The following is a 12,008-nucleotide window of genomic DNA, read 5'->3' as shown; positions in this document are numbered from 1 at the left end:
GACGGTTTCATTTTCTGTTTGAAGGCCATAATTCGTGCTAAAGGTGACCAATTCGAACAAATCAAAACATATTGATGCTACTTCCGAAATTTTTTTGCTTTCATTCAATAACATTTAAAAAGAAAATGTAAAAACTATGGCGTTTGACTTTGTTGCAATTTGTTTATCTCATCCTGTACAAGTCAATATATGAGCATTTAAGACTAGTTTACACATCATGTCAGAGTCATATGCAAAGTAACTGTTACCACATTCATCTTTAACAGTTTTATAGCATATTTTAAGGTGCTCCATACATAAATTTTAAAAATTATTGTTATTAAAAAACTTCCATCATAAAAGTCGAATAATTTTTTAATTAGCCGTCAAGTTGCAGATCTTCAATTTCTTACGTAACTCCTATTTAAGTTAAAAATCTCAATACTTACAGCAAAACGACGCGCACTGGCAATCTTATTCTCAATTCTCTTATCGACAGCAGTACGAAGATCACGCAAAAAGGCTCTTTCTTGGGCCAACAAGAGGCGAGCTGGAGCACCATCCTGATAGGGACGACCCCACAGAGAAGTGGTGTACACCAACGGTGGTTGAGCGGAAGACATCAAGGGGGAAATGTTCCAAATCAAAGCACTTTGGACACGCAACAATTCTTCGGGTTTCACAGTGTCGGCCTTATTCAAAATAATACGAGTCTGATATTCACGGCCCTTCAATTGATCCAGAATAGCTTCAGTTTCGGGTCCCACATCCAATTTGGCTGGGTCATAGACCAAGAAAATGATATCGGCACGATCAATAAACCACTGGCAGGCATCGTTGAAGGGGAAGAGGCGTGAGACTTGTTTGCGTACCTCCAAAATACCGGGAATTTCAACAATGTTAACCTGATGGGAATTATAGAAAATTAAATAAATTGTTTTAATTTTTAAAAATAATTGCCTTTACCTTTTCCAACAATTTAATTGGCATTTTCAAACCACGCAAGCGATCCTCCAAACCCTGGCCGAATTTCTGCAAGCCCGAGAAGGTATAATCGGCAGCCAATTGGGTACCATCCAAAACTTCTGTCTCATTGCCCCACATCAAAATGTTGAAATAAGCAGGAGATGGCTCGGCACCTTATAACGTACACGCATAAAAAGAGAACAACAAGAAAAAAATAGTTTTCAAACTCCAATCGTTTTCAAAACTTACCAGATCTCAGCGAATGTGGTGTGTACTCATTATCAGTCAAATAATTGATAATCGATGATTTGCCACCGGACCATGGACCCATAAACAATACCAATGGTTTCGAGAAGATTTCCGGATCGCCAAAGTGACGATTGCTCAAGTCACGATATTTGTACATCACCTCCAATGGTTTGATGGCATTTTCATAGGTACGCTTGATGTCACGCAAAATCACCTCAGCCACATTGTCTATAGCCTTTTCGCGGGCATTTGATTGTTCGTCGAGTTGCAGCAGTTCATTGATGTGGTCACGGCTACGACGTTGTGCAGGAATTTCACCTTCCTAATAATGTGGCGGAATGTAAAGGGAGATTAAATTTAGGAAAAACAATTTTGGCATTAGGTCTACAATGTACTAAGTCCCAGAAATCAAAAATCATTTTTGGAAATTGCGTTTAAAGTTTTGAAGTTGAGTGTATCGTTAATGGTCGATACACTAGACTTCATAAAGTTGACTGTGCAAAAATTATTTGTACGGCATCTGTTAGGAATCTATATATTCATTAGTTTATATAGGATTTCCACAGAAATTTTATTAAATTTTCAGGGAATAGATTTTTGAGTCCAATTCAGAATAATACATGGTTGTAATGTTTCTACTGATTCATCTTAATATCATTGGCACTTAAAAATACCAAATTGTCGATCACCTCAAGCAAGCGCTTCGCCGGGAATGGGCCAAAATACCGCAGAGAAACATTCGAGCAGCGTGTGACTGTTTCATTGGCCGTTTGAAGGCCATAATTCGTCCCAAATGCGACCAATTCGAACAAAATTTGATGCTATTATCGACATTGTTTGCTTTCAGTCAAAAAAAAAAAAAAAAAATTAAAAAACAAGTAAGCAAAGGCTATAGTCGTGCGGGGCCGACCATATGATACCCTACAACACTACAATACAGAAGCCCCCTTATGTCGAAACCATTTTGAAAGATTTCGCTTTTGAAATTATATCACGGACCACTGCCCAGATATTACTCTTAGCATTTTGACCAGGGATATTTGCCTAATATTAACACACTCCGTCATGCTCTCTCCCCAGGTGTGTCGATTGCCTTCAATTGTGTGATTAGGAATTTTTCCTGTTTTTGGTTCATTTGAGCCCCTAAATATTTTGCGATCATCTCCAAAAACAAGAGGCCCTCTGAATGTTCAATTTTAGGTTCATCTATATGATTTGCTTGTCTTCGATATCAACGAAATCAGCATAAAAAAGACAGAAGCTCGCCTTTTGTGTATTTCGGATATCGCCTGTAAATAATGCTGGTATTTTTTACACAAAATCAGTGGTCCATTCTACCCGCTGTCCTAAACTCTAACATCCTGCGAGATTTCGTGTCCTGTGGTTTCTATTTGTGACTTTTATAACGGCTGCAAAATCAGGAACATTTTTAGTTGTTGGTCCATTTCAACCCCCATATGTATTGCGGACATATTTGAAAACAATAGGCCTAGCCCATCTGACCCTAACGCTACCCTTGTGAAAATGTTTGTGAGGATCGGATGATATTTGCAATACTTATATAATATCCCCAACCTGTGTTGTAAGGTGAAAAAATATTACAAAATATTATAAGTCAAATTGAAAAAATCGCATGCGATAAAAAATATGAAAAAATAAAAAAAATTGACAAAATAATACAAAATCTGTATTAACATCCCCAACATACCAAAAATACAATATAGCTTGAGAACAATATTATAAAATTATAATTTTAATATAATTTTTCAACAATGCTTGAGAAACACTTATGTTCCATAAACTTTTCTCAAATCTGTCCTTTGTTGACAAATTAGTTTTGATTTTTTGTGAAAATTGTCAGAAAGAAATTATTTTCTTTGGCAAAAAACAAAATCACGCGAATTTAGGACCCATTTCTGGACCGAACCCTTAAGGTATGGATGAATAATAAATCCGGGAATCTTTCACATAAATTATTCCAATCCCATTTCAGATCGGAAGCATCAAAAAAGTTGCAGGAATTCAATAGATGTGTAGTCTTAGTGGAAGAGATGCAGAAGTTCAAATAAGGGAGAAGAAAGCGTCAGGGTATCAAGGCCACATGAGGCAGTGACTACTGGGATGTCCATCAAGAAAAAAATGTTAAAAATGATTAAAAACTAAAAAAATAATATTTTATACTATTACAAAAATACGCTTATTATAATATTATTTTTGTAAGCTTATTCTACAATTTCAAGTATAAGCTTATAAATAAGGGTTCCGTTTCGATTATTCTATACTTGTTATACAAACATTTTTCAATGTTTTCTCAAGATTTTCTCAAGCTTAAGGCTTATGTTCATAAGCTAATTGTAATATTATTCTCAAGCCATTTTGGTATGTTGGGTCATTACTGGCATATTTTTATGTAATTTTTTTAGATGTCACTTTTATGCCAAAAGTGCATTCTGAATTGACAAAATTTGTTAAAATCGGTCCAGCCATTGTTGAGATATAAGCATTTTAGCTAACATCACCTTCCTTTGTATATATTTATTATATATATTTCGCTATATATATCCGATATATGTATGTACTATCGGTATCTACATAACGATACACAGGATTGACCTATTCGTCTTTTTATGATTTCGCCGGGATTAAAAATATTCGCGGTTTAATGGTAAATTTCACTTTTATTTAACACAAATGTTATGGCATATTTCACCCACTAAATAGTACCCGACCATCAAAATTGGAAGGCCTTTGCCCAGCCCTAAGCTCTAGAACCATGCTAACTTCCGCTTCGATTGGTCTATAATTGCGACCTGTAGAGCAGCTGCAAAATCAGGAAATTTTTCAGTTTTTGGTCCATTTGGTCCGCTAGATATTATGCGATCATCTCCAAAAAAATAGGGTTCTATTCTGGCCCTATCCCCACCTCCGTTCTTAATTTCGCGAAGATCGGGCCATAATTGCGACCTGTAGAGTGATTACAAATTAACATGGGCGTACCGTCGGACGGGCATACATAGCTAGATCAACTCAACTCGGCGAGATAGGAAAATCCATATATTTTCCTATGTGGGAAACCAATATTTCGAGGTGTTACATAATTTTTGGCCCAATCAAACTTATAATACCCCCAACACATAGTGTTGTAGGGTATAAAAACAAGTAAAGAAGATGTATGTTCGGCCGGGCCGAACTTTGAATACCCTCCACCATTTGGAACGAATTTGGCAATTTTCAAAAACAATAAAAACCGTAAAAAATTCTGTTGAAATCTTAAAAATACCAAATGGACCTACATGACCCATTTTCAATACCAAAAGTCTTGCAGACATAATATTCCTTTGAGTACAATTTAACAACCTACTTCGATTCGTTCGGAAGATAAAGTGATTTCCACAGACGGGCGGACATCGCTAAATCGACATAGAATTTTATGCTGATCAAAAATAAATATATTTTGTGGGGTCTAAAATATATATTTCGAGTTGTAACAAACGAAATGACAAACTTAATATACCCTCCATACTATGTTGGAGGGTATAAAAAACGTAAAAATTACGGCGTTTGACTTTGTTGCAGTTTTTTTATCTCATACTGTATATGGGAGCTATATCTAAATTTTGACCGAATATATCCAACTGGTTTAGTCCTTGGATCGGACAATAAGTGTGACCTGTACTTTGTTTACAAAAATATATGGACAGACCGACGTACATGCATAAATCGATTCAGAATGTGATCAAGTCATCAAAAGGATCTATGGGTCTATTTCGATTCCTTTTCCTTTGTTACAAACAAATGCACAAGGACATAATACCCCGACAACCTTGTGGTGTAGGATATTAAAAAACGTTCTACATGAATGCTTATTACAATTATCGTACGACATAGCACACGATGGAATAATTAAGATATGCTCACAATCACCTCCTTTCATTTCCACCAGGGTTGTGGTTTCATTGCGCCTAGAAGTATGCCTTAAATTTCGAACTGTGTTTCTACAAGCTAACATTAAAAGTACAGGGTGCATCTAGTACATGTTTTTAGTTAAGACCTGCACATAAGAACATTGAGCCTCGTTCAGCTAAATAATTCTATTCTAAATAACACAATTTCAAGATAACCCAGTAAAGAAAGTCCTAAATTCGGGCGGGGCCGATTTTATGATACCCTACACCACTTTGCTAATTTAGCTGAGCTCCACATAAAAATTAAGAGTTTTTATGGGAGAATTCAATCATACACCCCATGATTATAATTATAATTTAAAATTCAAAGGACTAAATATGCCGAAGCATTTGTATCTTTTAAATTCAGACATTTATTGCCCATTTGGTGCAAAATTAATCAGATAAAGATATATATGGGAGCTATATCCAAATCTGAACCGATCTCGATAAAATTTGGCAAAGATATTTCTGAGCTGTATTTGATATATTTCCCTGAATATGGTTGTTACGGAGTGCATATTATGGCTGTGGGTAACAAACACAACAAATCGGATGAACAATGTATATGGGAGCTATAGCTATATCTGAACCGATCTTCACCAAATTTGACATATTAGCTCTAGACTCAATTCGGTCGTAAGTGCCAAATTCCATCCCATTTGGGCAAATATTAGACGTTTGATGCACAATAAAAGGTAAATCGTACGAAGTTATATATGGGAGCTATACCCAAATCTGAACCGATCTCAACAAAATTTGGCAAATATATTTTTGAGCTGTATTTGATATATTTCCCCAAATATTGTTGTTACAGATTGCATATTACGGCTGCGGAGGACAAAAATGACGAATCGGATGAACAATATATATATATATATATATATATATATATATATATATATGGGAGCTATAGCTATATCTGAGCCGATTTCGATCAAATTTGGCATACTTATTTTCAGGCCTAATATGGTTGTATGTGCAAAATTCCATACTATTCGGTCTGATATTACACGTTTGGTGCACAATAAAAGGCAAATCGGACGAAGATATATATGGGAGTTATATCTAAATTTCTACCGATTGTCTCCAATTTCAATAGGGTTCGTCCTTGGGCCAAACAAATGTTGTTTGGAAAATTTCATTCCAATCGGATAATAAATGCGACCTGCATTTTTTTCACAAGAATACATGGACAGACGGACGGACGGACTGACATGAATAAATCAACTCAGAAAGTGATTCTATGCAGATCATCAAAAGGAACTATGGGTCTATCTCATTTCCTTTTGCCTGTTACAAACAAATGCACAAAGACATAATACCCTGACCACCTTGGGGTGTAGGGTATCAAAATATATAAATACAATTTCCAAAAATGAGTAGATTACCAGGAATATCAACTAAAAATTTCAACTTAAAGAAAAAGCGAATACTTAATAAATACGATGCAATCAAATAAAAGCTTTTGCATGCAAATTAAAGCGTTCTAAGTGTATCAATTATAAATGTTCACCAGCGTACAACTGCAATGGAACGATCGGATGTTGAGAGGAGTTTTTAGCAGTAATAATACCCAGGCGATAACACTAATTTCAGGTAGAAGAATAATCAAATCAATGGCTTAAATTGGTAAATAGGGAAATGTCATGATTTAAGATATTGGCGGCAACGATAGCAACAACGCTAGTACTTTTTATATAAAAACGCATGTGAAAAATATGATAACAATTGATGTGCGAACTTGTTTTAAAATATACCCAATAAATTAATGACTTTTAGAGATAGAGTAACCTGTAAACTTCAAAGAAAACAAAAAAAAATGATCAGAAAACGAATTGCAAATAAATTACAGTGATATAAAGGGAAATGATCATAAATTGGAAAACCCAAAACATTGCATTCTTTGGACTGCAAACAATTTCAATCTTACCCAAAGCAGTTCATCCTCTGGCCGAGTTTCGATATCATCGAGCTCGCCATCACTATCATCTTCTTCGTTTAGCAAACCATCACCGTCACGATCCACATCATGTTCATTGGGTACACCATCACCGTCGATATCATCATCCTGGTAATTTGGTATACCATCACCATCGATATCATCATCCTGTTGATTGGGCACACCATCGCCGTCTTTATCCTCATCCAAATCATCGGGTATACCATCACCGTCCATGTCACTTTGTTTGACTGCCTCCGTCAAATCACGTTTGGCCCGTTTTATGGCCTTGACTTGCATGGCGGCAGGTTCGTGATCATCCTCATCATGGGGATTGGGAATGCCATCGCCATCGATATCTTTATCCACAGTATTGGGTATGCCATCGCCATCCATATCGGCGTCCATTTCATTGAGCAGTATGTCGCCATCTATATCTGAATCATCATCGTTCAGTATACCATCTCCATCGATATCAAGGCTAACCGGTTCCTCGTCATTTGTTAAGCCATCGCCATCGATGTCATGATCCTTTTCATTGGCAATGCCATCACCATCGATATCTTCATCAACGGTATTCGGCTTGCCATCGCCATCAATGTCGCTATCTTCATGGGCCGGTATGCCATCGCCATCTACATCATAGTCCTTGTGATTGGGAATACCATCACCATCCATATCTGGATCCTGGGTATTGGGTATGCCATCACCATCAATATCCGGTTCACCGGAAACCTTCCATGTTACAAAAATGTTGATTATGATTTTTATACAAGATTTTCAAATTTCCATAAAAGAAAACTCCGTAACAGCAAATTGGGGGAAATTTTGGAAGAGGACAGTTTGGATAAGTGCTTTTGTGCTGTTAAGCTTTGGGTGGACATTTTAGCTTTTCAAATTCAGATATAAAACTAAATAACAAAAGGGATAAACGCATGAAACGTTGCTCTGTGTGCTGTCATCTTGACCAGCCTTTCCGAGCATGTCAAAAGAAGTAGACACCAACGTTGATTCGACAAGAAATGTATCACTTTTTTCATTTGGCGAACGCGAGAGAGAAACAGCGAGTAGTATGATGAACAGAATGGTGATTCAACCAACACAACAACAACCAACCAACCAATTGAATTCAAACTCAAATCTTACCCTCGCAACTTTACCACCACCATGTTTCTTATCATCCGCCTCACCATCATGATCATCACGATCGTTGGGTACCCCATCACCATCACGATCCGTATCCAGATGATTTGGCACACCATCGCCATCTATATCGACATCTAGATGATTTGGAATACCATCGCCATCGATATCATCATCCTCATGATTGGGCACACCGTCCCCATCGCTATCGTCATCCCGATGATCGGGTATGCCATCACCATCCAAGTCACGATGATCATCATCGTGGGCATTGGGAACACCATCACCATCAATGTCCTTGTCATGAACATTTGGCACTCCGTCCCCGTCCATGTCTTCATCCAAATCATTGGGTATGACATCACCATCGATATCCTCATCATCATCGTTTGGTATGCCATCGCCATCAATATCCAGACTCTTGGGTTCGTGTTCATTGGACAGGCCATCACCATCGACATCGTGATCTTTCTCATTGACAATGCCATCGCCATCGATGTCTTCATCTTCATGATTAAGAGTACCATCGCCATCAATGTCCGGATCGGCATGACTTGGCAGGCCATCGCCATCCATGTCATTGTCCTCATGATTGAGTATGCCATCACCATCCATGTCGGTGTCGTGTACATTAGGGATACCATCGCCATCGATGTCATGATCTCTGGAAATCTTCCGTACATTTGATATGTTAAAATTTTGAATTCAACACAAATTAGATAAATATTTAAAGAACAAAAAATGCTTAGACCGCAGGCGAATCATGAGGGGAATTGATATGCCCGCCCGCCCAGGAAGACTATGGGTGTAAGAAATTCGTTTTTCATGTGGCGACTGATAAGAGTGTTCCATTTTTTGTTTGTTTTTTTTTTTTTAGATCGTCGTAGGAAATGACCGTTTCGATGACAGGAAATCGTATAATATCTTACCCGTGTCGCTGTTTTATCCGCCTTTTTCTCGTGCACATAACCACCCTCATGTTCGTCATGCTCATTGGCAATGCCATCACCATCACGATCCACATCACGGTGATTGGGTATACCATCACCATCTATGTCATCGTCTTTGTGATTGGGAATGCCGTCGCCATCTATATCATCATCCTTGTGATTTGGTATGCCATCTCCATCTCGATCATCGTCCAGGCAATCTGGTATACCATCACCATCCATATCTGGATGGTCATCATCATGGGCATTTGGCACGCCGTCACCATCAATGTCCTTGTCATCAATATTGGGTATACCATCACCATCCATATCCTCATCCAATTCATTGGGTATCACATCACCGTCAATATCCTCATCGTCATCATTTGGTATGCCATCGCCATCTACATCTAGACTTGTGGGTTCATGTTCATTCGACAAACCATCGCCATCTACATCGTGATCCTTTTCATTCAAAATACCATCTCCATCGATATCTTCATCCTCATGATTCAGTGTGCCATCACCGTCGATATCGGGATCTGTGTGGGTGGGCAAGCCATCGCCATCCATATCGATATCTTCATGATTCAAAATGCCATCGCCATCCATATCGGTGTCATGGGCATTTGGAATGCCATCACCGTCAATGTCGCTGTCATGCCCTCTGGAAATCTTCCATAATGTCGATATTTAATACTCAAATTATAATGTTTGGAACATATCTATGTATGTATTCTGTTTCAAGTGTCAGGCAGTGGATGAAAACATCCACCGCAAAAAGCAGAAAAATAAATGTGAAGAAAAAACTTTGTGCAAGAGAACAGAAAAGTTTGTAATGAAATTGTTGAGTGTACGGAACCGGAGCCACAACACAGAGCCCAGAAACCATAAACCAAAATAAAATCATAAATTTGATCTGTACGTAATTTGATTGTTTTTTGAATTCAGTCAGTATGACAAGAAAGATAGAGTAGGATAGAGATAGAGAGAAGTGACCGTGTTTTTGACCATGATAGTGACCATGGAAGTGACGTGGTAGTGTCTTATCTTACCCGTTTCTTTTCGGCGCGCAACTTTATCATATCATCTGCCTCGCCATCACTGTGATCCTGCTCATTGTGGAAACCATCTCCATCGCGATCAATATCCCGCTCATTGGGTATGCCATCACCATCGATGTCATCATCCTTCAGATTGGGAATACCATCTGCATCGATATCATCATCATGATGATCTGGTATGCCATCGGCATCCATATCTCGATGATCTATGTCCTGAACATTTGGCACCCCATCGCCATCTATATCTCGGTCACGTACATTAAGTATGCCATCGCCATCCATATCTTCATCCATTTCATTGGGTATGACATCGCCATCAATATCCTCATCATCATCGTTGGGAATACCATCACCATCCAAGTCCAAACTCTTGGGTTCTTCATCATTTGGCATACCATCGCCGTCCAAGTCATGATCCATTTCATTGGTTATGCCATCGCCATCTATATCTTCATCTTCGAAATTTGGAGTTCCATCACCATCAATGTCAGAGTCTTCAGCAGTGGGAATACCATCGCCATCGGCATCATTGTCCTCTTGATTAAGTATGCCATCACCATCCATGTCCGTATCATGGACATTTGGTATGCCATCGCCATCAATGTCACTAGCGACACCTCTGGAAATCTTCCCAAAAGTTGATATTTAATACTGGTGTTTTTGTATTGATACTGGAGAACAGAGGTCGTCATATCAGACCTCTGGCACCGAAGTAATTTATAGTTTTTTTTTAAGGAAAATTGTTAGGGGAAATGTTTTCCATGATTGAGGGGAATGTCGTGGTGTTTCGAGTACTGACTGGATTAGCAATGGTTGTTATTTCTGAAATAGTGTCCATTGTTATGGTTTTGGGAAGCGGCATCCGAAGTTGTCCAAATATTCAGATTCAAAGTATGGGATCTTTGTCTTTTCTAAATCAATTCTTACCCGTGGCGATTTATGCGCTCTCTTCTTGTCATCTGCCTCACCATCACTGTCATCCTGATGATTATGGAATCCATCGCCATCACGATCAATATCGTGGTCATTGGGGATACCATCCCCGTCTATGTCGTTGTCCAAGTGATTGGGAATACCATCCTGGTCAATATCATCATCGTGATGATCTGGCACACCATCGCCATCCATATCACGATGATCCTTGTCCTGGACATTTGGCACGCCATCTCCATCAATGTCCTTATCGCGTACATTCAAAATACCATCACCATCCATATCTTCGTCCAGTTCATTGGGTATAACATCACCATCAATATCTTCATCATCATCATTGGGTATACCATCACCATCGAGATCTAAACTTGTCGGTTCCTCATCATTTGACATGCCATCGCCGTCAACATCGTGATCCTTTTCATTGGCAATGCCATCACCATCAATGTCATCATCCTCATGGTTGGGCGTGCCATCACCATCAATGTCGGGATCCTGGTCGGTGGGAATGCCATCACCGTCGGCATCAAAATCTTCGTGATTCAATATGCCATCACCATCCATGTCGGTGTCATGTACATTGGGAATACCATCGCCATCAATGTCACTATCATGTCGTCTGGAAGTCTTCCCATAAAAATGAAATTTTACACAAACAAATAGAAAATACAAAACTGTTGAGTTATCCTACTGACTGAGTAACAACAACAACAACCAACTGAATTGAATTGAATTGAAGAATAAGAAACAGTAAAGTGCCAAGAAATAATGAATACAAATTTTCACAATTAGAAGAAGACAAGAATTACAACCGATCCGAAATGAACGAAACGAAAGTTATGTAAAAACCCCAAGAGTT

The 12,008-nt window shown here is 38.4% G+C and overlaps 1 protein-coding gene and 1 long non-coding RNA gene across 7 annotated transcripts in view; one reads left to right on the top strand and one right to left on the bottom strand.

Annotated features, from left to right (window-relative positions):
- Positions 1-12,008, bottom strand: part of LOC101898467 (mesocentin) — a 36,190-nt gene that overhangs the window by 2,103 nt on the left and 22,079 nt on the right. For all 6 annotated transcript variants that reach the window (XM_059122879.1, XM_020034878.2, XM_059122873.1 and 3 more), the window contains exons 9-16: positions 11,144-11,776; positions 10,208-10,843; positions 9,153-9,827; positions 8,227-8,895; positions 7,072-7,815; positions 1,195-1,516; positions 946-1,118; positions 429-884 (exon numbers count right to left, since the gene is read on the bottom strand). In XM_059122879.1, the coding sequence (XP_058978862.1) occupies positions 429-884; positions 946-1,118; positions 1,195-1,516; positions 7,072-7,815; positions 8,227-8,895; positions 9,153-9,827; positions 10,208-10,843; positions 11,144-11,776 (4,308 nt within the window). The remainder of the gene's footprint in view (positions 1-428; positions 885-945; positions 1,119-1,194; positions 1,517-7,071; positions 7,816-8,226; positions 8,896-9,152; positions 9,828-10,207; positions 10,844-11,143; positions 11,777-12,008) is intronic.
- On the top strand, positions 2,885-3,388 carry LOC109611704 (uncharacterized). The gene is made up of 2 exons (XR_002194059.2): positions 2,885-3,128; positions 3,188-3,388. It is a non-coding gene; the product is annotated as an uncharacterized LOC109611704 (long non-coding RNA).

Source organism: Musca domestica, unplaced genomic scaffold (genome assembly GCF_030504385.1).
Source record: "Musca domestica strain aabys unplaced genomic scaffold, Musca_domestica.polishedcontigs.V.1.1 1, whole genome shotgun sequence".
In the NCBI taxonomy this organism is placed as follows: domain Eukaryota; kingdom Metazoa; phylum Arthropoda; class Insecta; order Diptera; family Muscidae; genus Musca; species Musca domestica.
The sequence above is the reverse complement of the archived record's forward strand: the minus strand, read 5'-3'. Positions and strand labels throughout refer to the sequence as shown.